The sequence below is a fragment of the Hemiscyllium ocellatum genome, chromosome 25 (genome assembly GCF_020745735.1).
Source record: "Hemiscyllium ocellatum isolate sHemOce1 chromosome 25, sHemOce1.pat.X.cur, whole genome shotgun sequence".
NCBI lineage: Eukaryota > Metazoa > Chordata > Chondrichthyes > Orectolobiformes > Hemiscylliidae > Hemiscyllium > Hemiscyllium ocellatum.
Window position 1 is genome coordinate 36,333,313 of NC_083425.1, and position 23,770 is coordinate 36,357,082.

At 41.0% G+C, this 23,770-nt stretch overlaps 1 protein-coding gene across 1 annotated transcript in view; it reads left to right on the forward strand.

Moving 5' to 3' along the window:
- nup85 (nucleoporin 85) overlaps window positions 1–23,770 on the forward strand; it is a 40,011-nt gene that overhangs the window by 12,536 nt on the left and 3,705 nt on the right. The window contains exons 6-17 of the mRNA XM_060844568.1: window positions 1,239–1,308; window positions 2,238–2,359; window positions 3,166–3,300; window positions 4,092–4,214; window positions 7,288–7,419; window positions 8,774–8,880; window positions 13,352–13,435; window positions 15,449–15,514; window positions 16,020–16,171; window positions 19,067–19,184; window positions 20,507–20,607; window positions 21,548–21,699. Of these exons, the coding sequence (XP_060700551.1) occupies window positions 1,239–1,308; window positions 2,238–2,359; window positions 3,166–3,300; window positions 4,092–4,214; window positions 7,288–7,419; window positions 8,774–8,880; window positions 13,352–13,435; window positions 15,449–15,514; window positions 16,020–16,171; window positions 19,067–19,184; window positions 20,507–20,607; window positions 21,548–21,699 (1,362 nt within the window). The remainder of the gene's footprint in view (window positions 1–1,238; window positions 1,309–2,237; window positions 2,360–3,165; window positions 3,301–4,091; window positions 4,215–7,287; window positions 7,420–8,773; window positions 8,881–13,351; window positions 13,436–15,448; window positions 15,515–16,019; window positions 16,172–19,066; window positions 19,185–20,506; window positions 20,608–21,547; window positions 21,700–23,770) is intronic.

Below are 23,770 nucleotides of genomic sequence, written 5' to 3' on the forward strand. Positions count from 1 at the left end.
GATGTACATCTATTACAGATAGATTTTATTTTTTAAGTTTGTGCTAGGTTTGTACACAACTTATTTTCATAGTGTGAGCAGCATGCCATATTGGAAATAGTTCAGTCTTCACTCACAGTTTTCTGTATTTATCTGAGGCTGGAATAAATATCCCTATTATTTCTCACTGCCCTAATCTGGACTTTCATAACCCAGATACAAGATGGACCAGTTGCACATGTAGACTGATGATCTCAGATCTTTTAAAAGCGACATGAGTTTTTAAGAAAGTTTGAGCATGCAGATACTTGTTGTCCTTTGAGGGCAGCATGGCAGTTAGCACTACTGCCTCACAGTGTCAGGTACCCGGACTCAATTCCAGCCTTGGGTGTGGAGTTTGCACATTTTCCCTATATTTGCATGAATTTCTGCCGGATTTTCAGTTTCCTCCCACAGTCCAAAGAAGTGCAGGTTAGATGGATTGGCCATGCTAAATTGTGCCGTGGTGTCCAGGGTTGTGCAGGCTGGATGGATTGGTCATAGTTCATGTGAGATTACAGAGATAGGATGGGGGGCTGGGTCTAGGTAGGATGCTCTTCAGACAGTTGGTGCAGACTTGTTGAGCCAAATAGTTCCTATCTGCGTTGTAGGAATTCTATGATTCTCTGGAAGTCCTCCCTGAGATCACTAGATATTCCTTGAATCAAGAAATACAAAGCTAGTAAGAATGTATATCTACCTCAAACTGGGAAGTTTGTTTTATTTAAGTCAAACACTCTCAACGAATGCAGCACAGTTTAGGTAAAGAGTACTGTAAAGCTCATTCTACTCTGAACTATCAAACACTCACAGAGCAGGGTCAACACAAGGTAAGACTCAGGGCAAAGTTCCCTCTAAGCATTCCCCATTTAACTGCCCCAGGATAGTACAGTATGGGGTTATGTATAGAGTAAATCTCCCTCTACGTTTCCAGTTCAAATGCTAATCAAGCAAGTACAACTTGAATTAGATTAGACCAAAGGTACCTACTTTCTGGATTGAATCTTTTCAATCTCATCTCACAAAGGGTTTCCTTTCAGCTAAGAGATGAAGAAGATTTGTATTTCTTTGACCTGTACTGGATCTGAGCTCCTTTTTAGATATCTAACCCATTACAGTGGCCTGTGCCCTCTTTTATTTTACAGCAATTTGAAATTTTGGAATAAAGTTGTACTGTGCAAAAGGGAGGATAACAATGGTGTTTCCTCTTTTATTGGCAGGTTTCAATTCTATCTGCAATGGAGATAATCTGGAATCTCTGTGAGATCCTGTACATTGAGGCAGCTCAAGGTAAAACTGAGTATGTGCCACTGATTGGCTTGTTTAATTTAATTTTGTCTGTATTTTCTTTTGCATCATAGATGACGCTAACACTGGCAGTTGAACATTTGTTACACATTCTTAGGATAGTCAGTCGTTAGGTTTCAATCAATCAGTCAATCACTGTTGTAACCGACATGTCAATATGTTACCACATGTAGGTGTAGACCAGAGTTAAGCTGTTAATGAGGGGATAGAATGGGACAGGCTTCCTGTTCCTGACTATCACCTGGTGTTTTGCCCTAAAGGAACTGATTGAACTTGTTGATTTTTTACAACAAGTCAATGCCATCATTTCTTGTGCCAAACACAAATTAGGAACTTTATTAAATTAAATTTTACATCTTGTTCAGACAGGATTTGAATTCACAATATGATAGGCTGCTGGTTCAGCACCGCTTCTAGACAGATAAAGTTTATACAAATAAAACATCAGTGCAGCCTACTTGAGGTGACTCTGATGCAGGCATCGCTGGGAATCATGTGGATTAGGAGCATTAGGCCAGTGTATCCAAAGGGCTAGTTGATACAAATTCTACTGGGGAAGATTCCATCACCCTCGTGCTCTTGCAGGAAGCGTGTGGGTGTAGACAAGAATTAAGCTAATTGTACTTCCCTTTTGTTGAATAACCTGACTATCATTATTAAGCTCGAATATGAAGCCTGCCACTGGACAGATGTAAAATCAAGTGGAGCCTGTACCCCAGCAGAACAAATAGTTGCCTAAACCTGGAGGGACTCATCCCCCAATGGAGACTTGAGTCTGTGGATCATGTGTTCCAGTGGGGACCCTAACCCATAACTTGGCTGCAGTAAATGTGTTGTGACTCTAAATCATTTTAACTAGATGTTCTAAAAGTGGTTCATAGAAATACTAAGGCATTAACGTGTGATTGCAGCTGGTTCCCTCATGTCACATCTTCTGGATTGGATTAGACTGCATATTTGCCAGGTGGATGCTATGTCTGATCAGATCATGGCTTCTGAAAACCCTGTGGAACATCTGTACTACTGGAATGTGGTGAGTGATGACCTAGTGCTGCCAGGAGCCCTGCTTTCTACAGGTCCTCTGAGGAGATTATAGTGGTTGATATGGAACAAATTCCCTGTGCTAAAGGATTGTCTGTGTTACTTGAGTCATGCTGGCCAGGAAGAATCTCATTCTCATTCATGTGTCAGCTGGATACAACATGCAAACCCTATGTGCAGGCAACATCAGGAATTGTGTGGGTCAGGAGGCATAAGGATTGTATTTCAGTGTTCAAAGGTTTAGCTGAGACAAAAGGCCTTTTCTACTGGGGAAGAAAGGGGATATTCCATCAGAGCTCCCACTTTTGTTTCAGTATGGCAGATGAGTGTGGATGTCGACCAGAAGTAAGCTGGTTAATGAGGGGATAGAATGGCCAGGCCTCCTGTTCCTGGTCACCACCTGGTTCCTGGTGCTGAGATGAGTGTGAGGTTGAGTGTATTTTATTGTGATGGTCCACATAATTTCTAATCTTAGGCAATGACAGTATTGGACAGTGCCCTGACTGGGTACCTGCAGGAAATTTAAAATTCCTCATCTCGTGTACCATGAAATAATTAATATGCCATTTACATTGGAGCTCTAGTGACTCAGAGTGGTACATTCAGATTTCTGGTACAAATGGCAATGATAGTGAGGATGCGTTGGATTCATCTCCAAGGTGAGGTGTAACAGGAGTTTTGTCTTGCAAGAAGAATCTAAGAGCTTGAGTGAAGTACCTAGTCTGTCAGTTGGACTATCTCAAAGGCAGAGGAGTTGAGGGTCTGACACTTGTAACATGCTTGCCTATATTTTTCTAGGTTACTGGCTATGTGCTACAAGGCCGCTTGGACGAGGCTCGACAGTTGCTGGCTAAGAAGGCTGCGACTGAACCTGCAAAAAGTTCGATGTACAGATGTATGGATGAACTGATGAGAAAGATGCCCTTTTTCTCTGTATGTTGCTTAGTTGGTTTTGTTTGCTGCCTTTTCCCCACCACACCCCACTCATCCTACCTTCCTGAGATTCCCTGAAGACATTTACTCATAGAATCCTAGAATCCCTCCATTGTGGAAACGGGCTATTCAGTCTCAACAAGTTCACACTGACTCTGCAAAGAGCATCCCATCCAGACTCACTCTTGGGTGGAATTGCAAAAGTCATTTTGTACGCTGATTCAAATGGCTAATTTTGTTTTTGCCAGTTTTTTTGTCTCTTCCCTCGAGTGATGACTGCAAAAGTATTTTTCTTTAAGCTATGATTTGTCTGGTTTCTTCTTGAAAAGCATCTGTTGTTCATATGAGGCTAAACCCATCAGTCTAGCAGCACAGACCAATGTCAGGCTTTATTGCTACCTGCTAACATGTTCCAACCCAGGACAGCTGAACAGTGATCAAAACAGGCCCTTGCTGTTTTTTTCTCTGCGTTGCCCTAAGTTTGAGAAATTAAGACAATTTGTATCATTTCAATTGCTATTTCCTAGCTAAGCTTAGAAAACAGAAAGAATAATTTGCAAAAGTATACATTTATACTTCTGAAGCTGGATTGGTGCTGCTCAGTGTATAGAACAGGGGACTGGCTAAGTTCACTTTCCAAATGAGCACTGCTGCAGCAGTCAAAGGTCCAGTCTTTCTTTCAGTGTCCTTTAATGCTCAAATTTTAACGTGATGTAAAACGCATTTATCTGTATGATCAGAGAATCGAACTATTACATACTCTCTTCACTTTCTTTTTGCCTTCACCTCAGCATGGCAGTTATCAAACTATAACTGAGTTTGAGCTGAAATGGCGTTATTGGCAAGAGGAATGTGAGCGGTGCTTGAAAGAGGGAACTTTTGCATCCAATGACAAGCTGCTGCTAATCTGCAAGGTAAGAAAGAATGCCACTGCTGAGTTGTTAATGAACCTTATTGTTTATCATTAATTATGAGAAGAGTTGAGGTTATGCTTGAGCTATACAGGCCATTGCCAAGACAAATTTGGAGTACTGTGCACAGTATTGGTCTCCTTACCTAAGAAAATATGTGAATGTATTGGAAGCAGTTCAGACAATATTTACTAACTGAATACTTATAGAATCATAGAGATGTACAGCATGGAAACAGACCCTTTGGTCCAACCTGTCCATGCCCAGATATCCCAACCCAATCTAGTTTGAAATGGGTAGGATGCCTTATAAGGAAAAGTTGGACATGCTAGGCTTGTACTCGCTGGAGTTCAAAAGAGTAAAAGGTGACTTGATTGAAATATATAAGATCCTATGGGGTTCTTTAAGAGTGCATATAGAAAGGATGTTTCCTTTTGAAGCAGAATCTAGAACTATGGCTCACTTTCAAAATATGTTGCTCATTTAAGGCAGAAATGACAATTTTGTTCCTCACAGACAATCATGAGTCTGTAATTCTTTTCCTCAAAAACTACAAGATGCAGAATCTTTGAATATTTTAATAGATTGTTGATAATCAAGGGATTAAAGTTGATCAGGGGTAGGTGGGAATGTGGCACTCCTGGATCAGCCAAGATTTTCAATGAATGGGAGACTAGGCTCAAGTGGATGAATGACCCATTTACATTTGTGTATTCATATCCTGGTGTGTACAGTGAAACTGTCTTTGAAAATGGTAAAACTCTCATTCATTCTTAGTATATGAACGATAAAAAGCCAATAAAAACAACCACCCCAGCAGCAGGCTATTTGTGGAACTCTTGCAGATCATCAGAACACTAAAACATTTAGATTAGATTAGATTAGATTAGATTACTTACAGTGTGGAAACAGGCCCTTCGGCCCAACAAGTCCACACCGACCCGCCAAACCAGGAGAAAGTCACTAGGAACAGCAGGGCTATCCCTTTATAGAGAGATCTATCTCAGTTTCTCTTAATTCATCATTCCAACTTAATACAAAAACTATTTGTTGCTTGAACATGTTTGCACAAATGTTTTCACCCCCGCTTTGTGCTGAGTGAAATCCAATAGAAATGGGTCTTTTCAGCAAAATGTAAAAGTGGTATGCCATACAGATAGAGCTGAGACCTCAACAATCTACGTTAATATACAAATTATTTCAGTAAAGAGATAGAAGGTATGATTGCAAAATTTACTTATGATATAAAGATGGGTATGAAAGTAAGTTGTGAAGAGGACAAATGGAAGCTACAAAATATAGATAAATTAAATAAATGGGAAAAAAATGCAGTAAATTGAGTACAATGTAAGGAAATATGAAATTGTCTATTTTGGCACAAACAATAATAAAAAAGGAGCCTATTTTCTAAAAGATGAAAGGGTGCAGAGGTCTGAGATGTGTCCTAATGTACAAATCACAGCTATGCAGGGAACTAGAAAAGCTAATAGCAAAGTGAATTCAATCCAAAAGTAGAGAGGCTGTGCTTCAGTTCTACAAGATGATACTACATCTGCAATACTGTGTATTACACTGTTGACCTTATTTTAGGAGGAATTATTCATTAAGAAGGAATTAACAAATTAATACATTGGAAGAGGTTCAGAGAAGGTTTACCAGATTCATAGCTGGAATGTGTGCATTATTTGAAGACAAAAGATTGAAGAGGCTAGATTTATATTGACTGGTGTTTAGGAGAGTAAGTGGTGACCTTATTTAAACATGGAAGATTGTGACTAATCTTGACAGAGAGAACCTATAACTAGGTGTCTGCTACTCTCTCCCCACCCCCACCCTCCCCTAGCTTATCTCTCCACGCTTCAGGCTCACTGCCTTTATTCCTGATGAAGGGCTTTTGTCCGAAACGTCGATTTCGCTGCTCGTTGAATGCTGCTTGAACTGCTGTGCTCTTCCAGCACCACTGATCCAGAGTCACTGTTTCAGAGTTGAGGGTTGCCAATTTAATCGAGATGAGGCAAAATATTTTCTGAGTGTTGTGAGTTATTGGAACTCTGTTCCTGATAAGGTGTCGGAAGCAGAGGCATTGAATAATTTAAGTAGCAAGAGATAGGTTCTTGTTAAGCAAGGGGATAATAGGTTATTGGGGTAGGCAGTAATGCAGATTATTGGTAACAGTCAGATCGGCCATGATTTTATTGAATAGTGGAGCAGGCTTGAGGGGCCGTTGGCCTAATCCTCCTCTGTGTTTGTAAGTAAAATGTACAAATTCCTCACGCTTTATAGATGAATAACTGTCCTGAATCAAAGATTGATGAGTGGAGCTGAAATGGAGATCAATCATGATCTGGTTAAGGGTGGAACACAGTCAAGGGGTTAAGTGGCTTACTGCTATTACTGCATTTAGGCAATTATATGTAGATTCAATAAAATCTGTCCTGAGATCAATCATGCACTGTGGTTTCAACCCCACATCGAGTTATTTATTTACCCACCAAGTCAAGGCCTTTGGACCCATTAACCTTACCTATACAAGCCTTATGATATTCCTAATAACAGCATTAAATGTTCAAGGGACAATTAAAAAGAGATTTTGCTCTCATTGCCATACCCAGAGACAATTCTAGGTGTGTTTTCTGAATAATTCCTTAAGCTACATTTCCTTTGTAATGTACACTGGTAACTGTTTTAATAAGTGTAAATGTCCTGCAAGGAGGCTGTTACAGTAGTGTTACCTGCTTCACAGATATGTCATAACATTTCTGAACATGTTGATTGAAAATATGTAAATGTCCTGCAGTTGGGATTATTCAAATTAATTGGAACAAATGAAAGAGAATTTCATGAACGGTCAAGGCATTCTGCTTGGTGTCTTTTTACTTGTGCTTTCTGCTGCTGGCAGTTAGCACTGAGAACCTGAACTGATGTTCGCTTTGCTACTTCACACTGAACCACTGCAGCATGGCCAGTTATCATACCTCTACTCCTTCCAGACTGTGAGCTCAAGGAATTGATGTTTAAAATATTTGAGGGACAACTGTTGTAAAGAACTCAAAACAATTTCTGTTTCCTCCTTTAGATCCTCGCGGGTGATGAAAATGCAGTGAGTGACAAGAAGGATCTCTTGTCTACCTGGTACCATCTACTGGTCAGCAAGCTGTTGTACTGTCATCCAACTGTAAAACCTACAGACCTTTATCAATACGCTGAGGTAAGAAACCTTTAGAGAACTTGTAACTGCCTAGGTTATCCAGTAAAATATTGTTCTTATTCTGTCAACAGTGCTCTTTAATATGGTTAAATGGAGGAATCTATTCAGGCAGTCAATCCCTGAGCCTGATGTTGATATAAAAATGGAGGCAGAAGTGAATATACAGCCTACATTCCAAGTTAAACATCAGCCTTTAACTTTGAGTTCAATTTGGTCAGATTGTATTAAAGCACCTAAAGTTAAGAAAAAGTGTTGAAAATACAGAGCAAGTTAGTTTGCACGACAGTTGGTGGGACTCTGCAGAGGAAGGTTTACCCCTGTATCTAACCCACGCTGTACTTGTCCACGAAGTCTTTGGTGAAACAGTTTATCAGGAGATTTATAGGAAACAAATTCTGTTCTCATGAAGGGTCACTGATTTTGAAACACTAACCCTGTTTGTCTCTCCACAAATGCTGCCAAACTGCTGAGTTTCTTCACATTTGTTTTTACTATGTTTCTATTCTGTACTGTACCTGTTCTGAGGGTGTTTTAGAAGGAGGTTTACTGTGTTTCCATTCTGTACTCTACCTGTTCTGCAGATGTTTTATGAATCAGATTTGTGAATGCTTGGTAAAGCAGTTGCTAACTTCCTGAAGTTGGCTCTGATGTTTGAATACACTGTAAAATCAATGCAAGGTGTTCTGTTATTGAATTTAAATATTGGGGAGTCTTTTCTGAAATTGATTAAGCTGGGTAATTGTTAAGACTCATCATGTGAATTGAGATTAATTCAAATATTAAGATTGCTTGCAAAACACACTGTAGTTTGTGACAGTCAGCTTTTGGGTGGTGCACTCAGCACTTTGGTGTTTGTGAATATACTGGTGTAAATAGACTTGCTTATTGCTATTCCATTGGTCTTTTCAATTTGCTCTGTATCTTCCTCTTTGGCTCCTCCTAAATTGGAAGGACAACACCTTTGGCACTGCATGCGATATGTATACAAAGAAGACAGGCAGTTATGAATGTTAAAAAGGGATAGATTTTATGAAAGAGTACAAACTGACAGATATGAAAATTGCTATAGTTTCAAGATCTCAGGAAAGTGTGAGGTCAGAGTGCACAGTGTATTGAGTTAGTGAACATTAAGGAAGGAAGAAGTCTGTGTAGGACTGGGAATTTGAATTGTGACTGGGAAGAGTGAGGACATTTCAAAGGAGCCTAGTCAGGGTAGGTTAGAAGGAAGTTGATGATTGTGTGCTAGGAGAAGGATTAAGAGGCTGGAAATGAACACACTCTGAGCTATTAGCGATTATTTCGTCAACATTGTGACCTTACACTGACAGTGACTCTTCTCTGTTGTTGTTTGCAGGTCTGTTTAAATAATTTTATGTCCTCTGGGAGCAGGCTTGAGGCTCTGGACCGTATCTTGTTGGCAGCGCTTGAATTCAACATCCACCAGGTGTTGAAAGACTGCAGGTAAGCATGGGCATCCACCTTTCAATTGGATAAAGACTGACAAATCATATCTCTACTGCCTTCAGGGAAAAAAAAATAGATGATTTCTATCATTTTATCCTGAATGAGAAAGTGGTTCTTTACAAATTAAATCCATTTCTTCCTCTTGCTGTGCCCAGGCCTTAAGAGGGAAAGAGATTTCGGCTTTCTTTCAGAAATCAACTTAATCTTTTCAGCGTCACTCCAGCTGCTGACTTCCAGTCATGGTCAAGCAGAACTTTCAGTAAGACCAAAATCATTCTTGTTCCCAGGACACCAACTATCCTTCGTCATGGTCACTGTTTGGTGCTGAAACAGACAATGTTTAGGATCACCATCCTATTTGGTCTGGATACGAGCTTCTGATCCCACACTAAGTTCAGCTCTTCCATCCCTGTAACATTGCTAAACTCTCCTAGAAACAGTTTCCTCCTCAGCCACCATGGTCTGAGTAGTATCTGCTTTGTGGGTGAAGACAGATGCGAAGTTTTCATTTAATACTTCAGTCATGCCCCTCTGAAACCATTTGTGATTCTCTGTTTTAGTCCTCAATCCGCCCTACTCCTTATACCACTTATTATTTCTGAGCCTACAGAAGACTTTGGGATGCCCCTTTATCTTGGCTGCCATCCTTTTGTCATAATTCCTCTTTGCTTCTCTGATATACTTTTTCACTTCCCTCTGATCTTTCTGTATTCCTCTTGGTTCTCAATTGTATTTTCTAACTGACACCTCATATAAGCATTCTTTTTCTCCTTTACCTTAATTTCTATTTCTAAGTCATTCGGTGAACTCTGGATTTGTTTATACATTAACTGAACCCAACCATGTCCTCTGTGAGGCTAAGCCATTGCTTAGTTTTCCCGCCAACCTTTCTATCCATTCTGTACTGCCCAGTTCCATTCTTGCCTCATTAAAGTGACTCTCCACATATTGATTTATCTTACTCTGGATTGACCACTGTCAATCTCCACCATCATAATGATCCTTATGACACAATCAGCACTCTCCTAAATGTTGTCCTAAAACTGTCACTTGATCCATTGACCCATACCATTTCCAAGAAGCAGCACCAACAGTGCAGTTTCCCTTGTTGGACAGGACATATGATGCTATAGGACATTCTCCCAAACACAATCTAAAAACACTTGCCCCTTACTGCTTCTTACACTAACAGTATACCAGTGTATATTTTGGATAATTAAAGTCCTATACTATAACTATAATGTTTGCATCGCTCTGTAATTTCCCTTCAAATTTGTTCCTATAAGTCCTTAGTCGCTGGTCTGTAGACTACATGAAACAATGTCATTTTGTACCATGTTTGCTACTTAGCTGTCGCCAAATTGATTCTCTTTTTGAATGTTCTGAGATATCCTCTTTCTTCAGCACTGTAATGCTCTCCTTAAAATATATCTCTTCCCCACCTCCTTTCCTTCGCTGAATACCTTACACCCTGGAATATTTAACATCCAGTTTTTTGCTAGGTTTCTGGTATTGCTCAACATCATATTTCCACTGTGGCAATCTGCATCTGTAACTACCCAGTCTTATTTACTTCTCACACACAAGCACAATAACCATGGTTTAGGCATTATTACTTTCATCCTGACTCTGATTTGGCCTCTTATCTTACTAGGTCCTCTGTCTCTGAAACCCTTGTTCATGCATTTGTTACCTCTAGACTTGACTATTCAAGTGCTCTTCTAGCCAGCTGCCCAGAATCCACAAGTGCCAACTCCTGTCAAAATTCTGCTCCTAGATTCCTAATTGCTAAGTCCATTTCATTAGCACCCTGTACTTGGGAGCCAACATTATTTCCTGGTTCAATAATGTCTCAGTTTTTAAAATCTCATTGTTCATCTCAGATCCTTATGTGGCTTTTCCCTCCGTGTTTCTGTAATCTCATGCCGCCATTCAATATTTTTCTGCTCTTCAAATTCTAACTTCTTGTGCATCCCCAGTTTAAGCATTTCACCATTGGTTGTTGTTCATCTGTCAAGACCCTAAGCTCTGTAATTCCCTTCATAAGCTTATCCACATCTCTGCCTCTTCTTCTTTAAAAAACTCCTAAAAACCTAACACTTGAAGGAAGTATATGTCAGGTATAGACAGGAGCGATCAAGTGAATCCTTAGAGTATAAAGGCAGTAGGAGCATACATAAGAGGGAAATCAGGAGGGCAAAAAGGGAACACGAGACAGCTCTGGTAAGTTGGGTTAAGGAGAATCCAAAAGGTTTTTACAAATAAATTTAAGGACAAACGGGTAACAAGGGAGCAAATAGAGCCCCTCAAAGTTCAACGAGGCAGCATTTGTGTAGAGCCACAGGAGATGGGGGCGATACTAAATGTGTTTATTGTGGAAAAGGATATAGAATGTGAGGAAATAGATGGGGACATCTTGAAAAATGTCCATATTACAGAGGAGGTGTGCTGGATGTCTTGAAACATATATAGGTGGATAAACCCCAGGACCTGATCAGGTGTACCCTAGAACTCTGTGGGAAGCTAAGGAAGTGATTGCTGGCTGTCATTGCTGAGATATTTGTATCATCGATAGTCACAGGCGACGTACCTGAAGACTGGAGATTGCCTAACATGTTGCCATTATTTAAGAATGATGGTAAGGACTAGCCAGGGAACTATAGACCCCTGAGTCTGACGTCAGTGGTGGGCAAGTTGTTGGAGGGAATCCTGAGGGACACGATTTACATGTATTTGGAAAGGCAGGGACTGATTAGAGACAGTTAGCATGGCTTTGTGTGTGGGAAGTCATGTCTCACAAACTTGATTGAGTTTTTTGGAAAAGTAACAAAGAAGATTGAGGGCAGAGCGGTGGACATGATCTATATAGACTTCAGTAAGGCATTCAACAAGGTTCCCCATGGAAGACTGTTTAATAAGGTTAGATATCATGGTATACAGGGAGAATTAGCTATTTGGATACAGAACTGGTTCCAAGGTAGGAGACAGAGGGTGGTGGTAGAGGGTTGTTTTTCAGACTGGAGGCCTGTGACCAGTGGAGTGCCAAAAGGATTGGTGCTGAGTCCACGACTTTTTGTCATTTATATAAATGATTTGGATGTGGGCAGAAGAGGTATAGTTAGTAAGTTTGCAGATGACACCAAAATTGGAGGCGTAGTGGACAGCGAAGAAGGTTACCTCAGATTACAATGGGATCTTGATCAGATGGGCCAATGGGCTGAGAAGTGGCAAATGGAGTTTAATTCAGATAAATGTGAGTTGCTGTATTTTGAGAAAGCAAATCTTAGCAGGACTTATACACCTTAATGGTAAGGTCCTGGGGAGTGTTGCTGAACAAAGAGACCTTGGAGTGCAGGTTCATAGCTCCTTGAAAGTAGAGTCCCAGGTGGATAAGATAGTGAAGGCAGTGTTTGGTATGCTTTCCCTTATTGGTCAGAGTATTGAGTACAGGAGTTGGGAGGTCATGTTGCAGCTGTACAGGACATTGGTTAGGCCACTTTTGGAATATTGCATGCAATTCTGGTCTCCTTCCTATTGGAAGGATGTTGTGAAACATGAAAGGGTTCAGAAAAGATTTACAATGATGTTGCCAGAGTTGGAGGATTTGAGCTACAGGGAGAGGCTGAACAGGCTGGGGCTGTTTTCCCTGGTGCGGCAAAAGCTGAGGGGTGATCTTATCGAGGTTTATAAAATCATGAGGGGCATGGATAGGATAAATAGACAAAGTTTTTTCCGTGGGGTCGGGGAGTCCAGAACTAGAAGGCACAGGTTTAGGGTGAGAGGGGAAAGATATAAAAGGGATCTAAGGGACAACGTTTTCACGCAGAGGGTGGTATGTGTATGGAATGAGCTGCCAGAGGAAGTGGTGGAGCCTAGTACAATTACAGCATTTAAAAGGCATTTGGATGGGTATGTGAATAGGAAGGGTTTGGAGGGATATGGGCCAAGTGCTGGCAGGTGGGACTAGATTCGGTTGGGATATCTGGTCGGCATGGACAGGTTGGACTGAAGGATCTGTTTCCGCGCTGTACGTCTCTATGACTTGGATAAAATATTCAGTCCTAATATCTTTGTGTCAAGATCTATTTGGTAATGCCTTAAGGAAACACTTTGAGACCTTTTATGCCAAAAAGGGTGCTTTTCTCTCCCTCCTACCCTGTTTTCCCATATCTCTCAATTCCCTTTTCTGTTCTAAGGTGTACTTCTTCTTAGCTCAAGTTTGACTGGCCTTTCAGTTGTTGGATTGACTCACTGAGCAATTGGTGGAATTGCAGGGCAGTGCAAGGTCCTGTTATAGTGCTTTATTTTATGAAATGCATGTGGCAGCAAACCTAGATGCTGCCAATACTCCGCAAGCATTTTTACGTTTTATCGAAGCATTGCTTTCCTTTCCTGGTATGTGCCATGAGATGCATATTTTTGCTCATGTTTCTGTAAGCTCATATGTTTCATATGCCTCTCATTTCAGCATCGTCCTGAATAATTGGTGGTTTGTGGCTCACCTGACAGACCTGTTGGATCATTGCAAACTCCTCCAATCCCATAATCTTCAGTGAGTGTGTATGCTTAATCAACTGGGTAATGTGCTTGCATGCAGTTTGTCAATCTGAGCTTGGATTTTGCCTGACAATAATGTACTATATTACTGGTACTTCTGAGTTGTGCTGTTGACAGGCTGCTGCTTAACATTTCTCTATGTGTTCACTCACTGCAGTGCAGTTAGTGTCCAACTTAGCTGTGCAGTTCGGAAAAAGACTTAAAGGAAATAATGTTCTGATACAGTGATGTTTGTGGGTTTTGGTTTTTAATTTAAGAGGACTTCTTGTCTGGTTGACCCCAGGTCCCACCTCAGTGTGGTTTCAGTTTGGATTTGGGTCACAAGGTTGTGTTCCAGGATGAGGTTGCAACCCAAATCCCATCAGTCCTTGTTACAAAAGGATCTCTGGGCTCAGGTCCCACCACTCTGCATTACTGCAGTCGCATGAATGAAAAGAAAACAGAATGAGAATAAATGGAACATTCTCAGGTTGCAAGGCTGCGACTTAGGGGATACTGCAAGAATCAGGGCAGCACAGTGGCTCAGATGTTAGCATTGCTGCCTCACAATGCCAAGGACCTGGGATTGATTCCACCCTCAGATGACTGTCTGTGTGGAGTTTGCACATTCTCCCCATGACTGCATGTGTTTCCTCCCACGGTCCAAAGATGTGCTGGTTAGGTGGGTTAACCATGGGAAATACAGGGTTACAAGGATAAAGTGGGGGCGGTGGGTCTGGTTGGAAGGCTCTTCAGAAGGTCCATGTGGACTCAAGGGGCTGTGTGACCTGCTTCCACATTGTAGGGATTCTATGAGTCTGTGTATGGGTTAAACTGACCATAATCTCTATCAGCCATTTGCATGTGGAAGCCAAAAATAATATGTCCAAGTTTGTGGATGACACAAAAAATAGTTGGACATCTGATTTGTCTTGACAACTTCAAGAGGATTTGGACAGAGTTGGGGAGTGGACAAGAGCATTATAGATGAAATAGAATAGAACTGAAAGAACTAAAATGGTTAAAATTTCTTAAATGGTGAAACTTCATATTTTACTTTATTCTTTGATGTGATGTGAGTATCACTGACAAGGCCAACATTTGTTGCTAATCCTTAAATGGCTTTGGAACTGAATGGCTTGCTAGACAACTTCAATGAGTAGTTGAGAATGAATGTCATTGCTTTGGGTCCGGTGTTTCACGTGGGCCAGATGAGTAAGATTGGCAGGTTTCTGGTCATAAAGGGCATGAGTGACCCAGGTAGATATTTACAACAATCCATGATAATCTCATGGTGATCATAACTGAGACAAACTTTGAATTCCAAATGTATTAATTGGAAGCTAAATTCCTACAACTGCTGGATTTGAACCTGTGTGTCCAGCACACTTGCCTGAATCTGCAGATTACTGAAGTGGTTTCATTAGCATTACAGTATCAGCTCCTCTGCAATGAAATTGGGAAGTGATGATGTTGAAGGAGAATTTGGTGATGTCTTTGTTCAAATCACTGAAAGCTGACGTGCAGTAGCAGCAAGTGACTAGGAAGATGCACAAGAGATTTGAGCACAAGAGCAAAGACATCTTGCTTTGATTGTGTGAAATACTGATGCGAGCACATCCGGAGTATTGAATGCAGTTCTGATCCCCCTGCCTAAAATAAAAGTCATACTTGCCATGGAGGGAGGTCACCAACTGATTCCAGGGATGGTATTACTTTCTGATAAAGAGAGATTGAGGAGACTGGTTTATATTTTCCAGAGTTTAGTAGGATGAGACTAACAACGTAGAAACTTCTTACACTGCTTGACCAGGTTGATGCAGAAAGACTGTTTTCCCCCATAGGAGGCAGGGTCTAGAACCATGTGGCACTTTATCAGGATAAGGGGCAGGCCATTTGGATTCAGTTGAGGAGGAATTTCTTTGAATTGCATTCCAAGGCTTGACATTCAAGATTGTTGTCAAATTTTGCGTAGTGGTTTAAGAGACTATGATGTGCTTTCCTGGTGTTTTTTTTTTCTCATTGATAGTTTTGGTTCAAACCTTCGTGAATTCCTCATTCTGGAATATGCCTCTGGACTCTTCAACCACAACAGGTGAGCCATTCATATGCTTTTATTTTCAGTGAAACAACACTATTTCTAAATCACGCTAATTATAATCATGTGGCATGGTGGCACAGTGTTTAGCACTGCTGCCTCACAGCATCAGGGACACTGTGTGTGTGAAGTTTGTATATTCTCCCTGTGCCTGCATGGGTTTCTGCCAGCTACTCTGGTTTCCTTTCACAGTCCAAACACGTGCAGGTCAATGGATTGGCCATGCTAAAATTACCCCATCATGTCCAGGGATGTGCAGGCGAGATGGATTAGCCTGGTAAATGTGGGATTATGGGAATATGGTTGGCAGTGGGGTTTGGGGGTTGCATGGGATATTCCACAGCGGGTTGGTGCAGACTTGATGGGCTGATTGATGTCTGTCTGTACTGTACGGATTCTATGATTCCTTAAACCCATGTACTTTGCTTTAGGGGTTGGTGTAGAGATTTCTGTATTGCTCTTTGTGAGTTAATATTGTATCTTTTCTGTTGAATAATTTCAGCCTGTGGCAATTGGCTGTAGATTATTTTGACCACTGTCCACAATTTGGTCGCATTTACCTGGAGCTTTATATTGAACGTGTACCTCTGACCACTGAACGCAAGGCACTAAAAGTATTGAGAATATGTGAGCAGCGGCAGATGACGGAGCAAGGTAATAAGCTGGTATGGGAGACAAGATCTCTGTATTCATTCGTTTAGCTGACCGTGATGGGTAAACAGGACATGTTCAACTGAATTTTGTGGATGTGTAAGATGTTAATGAAGGGAGATGGGGAGCTTTCACTCTTTTCTCACTGTCTGACAGCTCCCAGAAGACACAGGATACCTTTGAAAACAGCTATTCGTTCTCCTCTTGCTAAGTGATTCTGTCAGCACCAACACTCCCAATGGTTTTTTTTTCACCCCATCCTATCATCAACCCCTTTTGACAACACTACTCAGCTGCACTCTCTGCACTGTGCTCTGCAATTCTGTTACTCCACTTGATTTCACTTGATGGCATCTATTTGCCCCCTAGTGCTCCCATAGCCCAGAATGTGCTGCCTCACCATGTATTTTTCTAGACCTTACTGCCCGCTTCCCTGAACTTCTCCTTGGTCATTTATGTATCATCCATCATCTTTACGTTATCTGATAATTATTTCATTGTTCTTAGTGGGACTCTGTTGTGTGAAATTAGCTAATGGCCACATTTCCTGCTTTACAGCAGTGGATATAACTTTTCAAAACAAAAAGTATTTAATAGACAATGCAGGGCTTTTATGATATCCTGTGGATATATACAAAGTGTTATATTGTTGCTGATCATTTGCTCTTGTCTACAATGATAATTGACCCAGAATCATGTTTACTAACTTTCTGAACTACATTGTCACCTCATCCATGGTGTATTAAAACATTAGTAATTAATTCTCCCTCGGGGCCACTTGTGACTTGAAAGGTGTTCCCTAACATCTCCTATATACTGCACATAACAATTGAGATGTTAAATTGATTAATACATACCAGTTTGGAATAATCAAATGACCACAAAAAAAAATGAATGCATTGAATAATTTGCAATGAAAAATATTACTGTCGCATCCAGTGTGGTTAGTTTGTAATAAAAACATTTTGACTTGTTAAATTTCTGAATCTGTGGAACAAAAGCAACATATAGGAGAAAGCAGGGCAGAAGTGGGTACTACAGATGCTGGAGATTAGAGTGAAGATTAGAGTGGTGCTGGAAAAGCACAGCAGGTCAGGCAGCATCTGAGGAACAGGAAAATCAATGTTTCATCAGGAAGGGCTTTGTAGTAGAAAGCACATTCCCTGACTGTCAGTCAACAATGGCACAGGCAACCTACTATGTACATGATACATCCATAACAGTTCACGTAAAATACCAACAAAGATTGCAACTTAATAATCTATATAGAGAAAAGGAAAGGAAATTAGTCATTCGCTGCTAATGGTGGAAAATAGGAATGTAAGAAATAGAGACATTTGCAGGTCATTTTGCCTCTTGAGCTTGCTCCACCATTGAAAAGATCACGAATGATCTGTTGTGACCTTAACTCCATATTGCTGCCTGCCCACCCTCCATAAACTTTGATGTCCTTGTTCATCGAAAATCTGTCTCAGCCTTAAATTTAATGGTGGGATTCTGCTGCTCACTGGGGAAGAAAATTCCAAAGAATATTGACTCTCTAAGAGAAATTTCTGTTAATCCTGGTCTTAAATGGAAGAAACCATATTTTTAAGCAATGTTTTCTTGTTCAATGGTATGACCCTCACTGAATACCTCAATATCAACAATTTGGGCTCACCGTTAATGAAAAACTGAACTGGACCAGCCATGCACACTGTGGCATCAAGAAGAAATCAGACACAAGGAATTCTAGTTACTCACCTCCCATCTCCCCATTGACTGTCCATTGTCTGCAAGGTACAAGTCAGGAATACTCTGCATTTGCGTCAATGAGTGCGGCTCCAGCATGAATCAGAGCTTAATACAATCTGGATGAAACAGCCTGCTTGATTGGCATCTCTTCCACAATATTCACTCCCTTCACCACTGAAGCACAGTGGCAGCAGTGTGTACAACTTCAAGGTGCACACTAAAAACTCACCAAGACTCCCTTCACAGTACTTTCCAAACCCATGACCTCGACTTTTTGGAAGGACAAAAGCAGCCAATACATAGGAATACCCCCATCTGTAAGCTACCCACGAAGCTGTACACCATCCTAAATTGGAAATATCGTCATGTTCTTCACTGTTACAGGCTAAAAGCTTGGAACTCACTTTTTAACAGCACTGTTGAGTGCACAAACATCCCAAAGGGCTTCAGCACTTCAAGAAGGAATCTTGCTGCCCACTTATCTAGTATAATTAGGGCTGAGCAATAAATCCTAGCCACACCCAGTGACGCTCACATTCTGTAGACAAAGAAGAAGAAAAGGTACTACATCCTTTTCTAGTGCTGTACAACAATATTCCATTATGTACCGTATTCCTTATTTTTATGCAGGTGCCCATCTCCTAATCACATTAGTTTCTACCTTCTCCACCCACACCGTGAAGATATAAATCCCATTCCTGTTGAGGGGCAATGCAAAGACTAATTTTAAATTTGTCTGCAGTCGGCAACTTCTCACCATTAAGAAAATATTCTGATTTTTTTTCCTTGGCTCCAAAATTGATGACCTCTCGATTCCCACGGTGATCACTCTGCTATCACTCATTGAAACTCCCAACATCATTCTTTCAAGCTTCATCTTTTACCTACAATTCTTAAAAATTGGCTAAACTTAGTGTTGTCAGTAAATTTAGATATAACAGCTCTCAATTCCTTCTTCGATATCATTTATAAGTGCAGTGAGTTATTTAGGCCCAGTATAAATTCATGGGAGATATGCCACATCATTTTGAGCACACCTCATTATCCTCAGTCAGCCTCCCATCTCCAACAGTTCCAAAACCACTCTAAAACATTGACTTTGTTTCATGTGCTGGTATTTTCAGTGTTGTTGCGTAATGTTTGTGTGTGTGTGTCTTTCTGCAGTGAGGAGCATATGTAAGATCATGGCAATGAAAGCTATGCGCAACAACCGACTGGGATCAGCTCTGTCGTGGAGTGTTCGAGCAAAAGACTCCTTCTTTGCGACCCTCATCTCAGACAGGTTTGTAACTTTACACATCTGGTAGCAGTCTACCTTTCTCCTCTGTCTGTGTTTTCAGTTTTGCCCCTTTTGAAGACAGCCTGTGGTGCCTGTGATCAACTGATGCTCACCTAATAAACTCTTGGCAGCAACCTTTGGCAGACTGTGATCTTGCCAAAGTATAGGCAAATGTTGGATCATGAAAACTATCACACAGTTCTATCTTGAACTACTTAATATCCATGTGTATACAATGTATCAGAATACAAGATCATGAATGACAGTCCTGGATAATCTTTTCCAGCAACCAGTATAGCATTGAGGCCAGTTGTAGCAAGTGAATATGAATACCATTTTTACGAACAAGGACATATGGGAGATGCTTTGTTTTTGACTTTTATCATGATAGTTAAATTTGTTATTTACCTGGAGCCTTCCCTTTTTGGTTGTCAATATTTGATTTCAGTGTGGAACCAATGTTGTGTAACTGTTCAAACAACCCAAAGGGAAGGTGAACAACGGTCCTATTTTCTACACAGGACCATTGAAATTAGGAGCAGAAGTAGACTTCTCAGCCCTTTGAACCTGCTTTGCCAGTCCGTAAGTTTGTGGGTGATCTGATTCTGCTCTTAACTCCATTTTCTAGTCTATCCCCTGTAATCTCTGATGTCCTTTTGAGAAAGTGACTCAGGAAAATAAATTCTCCCCATTTTACTCTTAATGAGAGATATCTGATTTTTAATTGCTGTCCCACAGTTTTCAAACCCCCCCAATATAATTGAGGGAAAATGAGCAATTAATCATAAGAATTGAACTCCCAAGTATTGAATCATGTGCTTTTGGATGTACCATTCAGTTGAGGAATGCTTGGGTCTGTGCTCACTTAATGGATTTAGTGACAGTCTACAGTCATGGATTGTCAATTCAGCTGGATGTGCACTGCACACGTAATAGCAACATTACACTCACACTCAAGATCCTTATTCCTCCAACAGTGGATCAAATCAATTTTTTGATTTACTTATTTCATATATTTTGGTGGTACTCCTATTAAAGCTGTTGATACAAAAGGATTGGAATTCTTCCTCCAGACACCAATCACCAATGAACACCTCCAGGACCAGGTTGACAGTGTCTCTTTCATTATTTCCGGTTGAATATGCCAGATTGATATTTTCCCATTTCCCACTTATACTGCCCTGTGTCCTTTCATGTCTTTCAGCAGTTTGGTTCTCTGGGCTAGTTCCATTTCACGCTTGAATCTTGTTGAGAGAGGCGGTTTGCTTGCTGGCTGGAGTGATTGCTAACTACAGTGCTAATAAAGACATTGGCTTATTTTACAGGTTACTTCAGGATTACTCTGTTAAAGGAAGTTTTTCTGACTTTGACTTGATTAGCAACCTAGGATCTTCAATGCTGCTGAGTGACCGACTGACCTTCCTTGGTAGGCAGACTTCATTCTCTAATCTCTTAGCATAACCTGTGCTCTCTGTGACAGAGGGTCCAATTTATTATGGCTTATACTTGTGTTACATCTTGTATGCTTGAAACAATGGGAACTACCTCAGACATAGATTCTGTATTCTCTAATTGAGTGCTGCATTGGAACATAGCCATGGGGAGACGTTGGGACAGAGGAATTCGTCTGAAACTAATACAGTGCTAGGAGAGAGATTGGAATAGGTGGATTAGTCGAGGATTGACATAGGGCAATGGGAAGGGTATGGCAGTGGGGATAATTTTGGATTCCTTCAGTAAACAGCAAACAGATTGGAACAAATGATTTCATGTGCAGTACATCACCACTTCCTTCGATCACCTCCTTCGACTCGGGTGTTGCGGTTAACGAGCACATTGATGAGGTAGGACATTATGCTGGATGAGACTTGGTGGCAGCACTTTTTGGTTTTCCAAAGCTCCTCAGAGCTTTGGACTCTTCTGAGTCTCTCAGTTTGAAAGATCTGAGCTAATGACTGGGCTGAGATAGCTGAGGGATGACCTGTTTGATATCTTTCAAGTGTGAAGAGATTTGATAGGCTCGGTCAGAGTGAAAATGTTTTCACTTTTGAGGGATTCCAAACTAAGGGCTATAATATACAGTTACGAGTAAACCAAAAAGGGGTATTCAGAAACTTCTTTACCCAGACAGTGGTCTAAAGGGGAAACTGACGTACAGGGAAGATAATTCTAGAGATGTATTTAAGGGAAAACTAAGTAAAAACATGAGAGAAAGGAATTTAAGGATATGCTGTTACAGTGAGATAAGGGGGATGGAAGGAGCTCATGTAAATCATAGGCATTGACATGGACCAGTGAGGTGAAATGATCAGTTTGTGTGCTGTGTATTCTCGGCAATATAATATAGTGTGGTTTCCTGTTGACAGGGAAGTATTGCGAGTTTCACAAACTGTATGGAGACATGCAATTTACAAAAGCTGCTAACCTACTGCTTTCACTGATGACTGCCCGCATTGCTCCACGATCTTTCTGGATGACATTGCTCTTGGACGCTCTTCCCATGATGGAGCAGAAAGAGGTTTGATTTTTGCTTGATGCTGGATTGTTTTAGTAATTCTGTTCATTTTCAATAATTGGCCCTGATTAGTGAGACCAAGAATGGAGGAAATTATAGCCCAGGAACAGGCCCTTTGGCCCTCCAAGCCTGTGCCAATCCAGATCCTCAGTCTAAACCTGCAGCCTATTTTCTAAAGATCTGTATTCTTTTGTTCCCTGCCCATTCATGTATCTGTCTAGATACATCTTAAATGATGCTATAATTTACGCCTCTACCACCTTCGCTGGCAACGCGTTCCAGCCCTCACCACCCTCTGTGTAAAGAACTTTCCACATATATTTCCCCTAAATTCTTTCTCCTCTCACTTTGAACTCGTGACCCCTAGTAATTGAGTTCTGCACTCTGGGAAAAAGCTTCTTGCTATCCACCCTGTCTATACCTCTCATGATTTTGTAAACCTCAATCAGGCCCCCTTCAACCTCCTCCTTTCTAATGAAAATAACCCTAATCTATTCAATCTCTCTTACTAGCTAGCATCCTCCATACCAGACAACATCCTGGTGAACCTCTCTGCACCATCTCAAAGCATCCAAATCCTTTTGGTAATGTTGCGACCAGAACTGTATACAGTATTCCAAGTGCGGCCGAACCAAAGTCCTATACAACTGTAACATGACCTGCCAACTCTTGCACTCAATACCCCGTCGAATGAAGGAAAGCATGCTGTATGCCTTCTTGACCATTTTATTGACCTGCAGTGCCACCTTCGGGGAACAATGGACCTGAACACCCAAATCTCTCTGTACATCAATTTTCCCCAGGACTTTTCCATTTACTATATAGTTTGGTCTTGAATTGGATCTTCCAAAAAATGCATTACCTCACATTTGCCCGGATTGAACTTCATCTGCCATTTCTCTGCCCAACTCTCCGATCTGTCTATACTCTGTTGTATTGTCTGACAGATCCCTTCACTATCTGCTACTCCACCAATCTTGGTGTCATCTGCAAACGTGCTAATCAGGTAGCCAATACCTTCCTCCAAGTTATTTATGTATATCACAAACAACAGTGGTCCTAGCATGGATCCACGTGGAACATTACTGGTCCATTTTGAGAAACTCTCTTCCACTACTACTCTCTGGCTCCTATTGCCCAGCCAGTTTTATTTCTATCTAGCTATAAAACTATAAAATGGACCCCATTGCGACTTCACCTTCTCCATCAGACTACCATAGGGAATCTTATCAAACGCCTTACTAAAGTCCATGTACATGACATCTACAGCCCTTCCCCCATCAATCAACTTTGTCACCTCCTCAAAGAATTCCTCAAAGGTTTGTAAGACATGAGCTTCTCTGCACAAAACCATACTACCCATGACTGATAAACCCATTTTCTTCCATATGGGAATAGATCCTATCCCTCAGTATTTTCTCCAGCAGCTTCTCTACCACTGACGTCAGGCTCACCAGTCTATAATTATCTGGAGCAACCCTGCTATCCTTCTTAAACAAGGTGACAACATTAGCAATTTTCCAGTCCTCCAGGACCTCACTGTGTTCAAGGATGCTGCAAAGATATCTGTTAAAGCCCCAGCTATTTCCACGAATACATCCCTCAATAACTTGGGTGGATCCCATCCGGACCTGGGGATTTGTCTATCTTAATGCCTTGTAGAATACCCAAAACTTCCTCCCTCCTTATGTCGACTTGATCTAGAGTACTCAGATCTATCCCTAACCTCAACATCCATCATGTCCTGCTCCTCAGTGAATACCGATGCAAAGTACTCATTAAGAATCTCACCCATTTTCTTTGACCCTATGCATAACTTTCCTCCTTTGTCCTTGAGTGAGCCAACCCTTTCTCTAGTTACCATCTTGCTCCTTATATATTAAAAAAAAAGCTTTGGGGTTTTCCTTAACGATGTTTGCTAAAGATATGTCATGACTCCTTTTAGCTCTCTTAATTCCTCATTTCAGATTGGTCCTACGTTCCTGATATTCTTCCAAAGCTTCGTCTGTCTTCAGTAGCCTAGCCCTTATTTATGCATTGTTTGTCCTCTTTGCTAGTCTCACAATCTCACCTG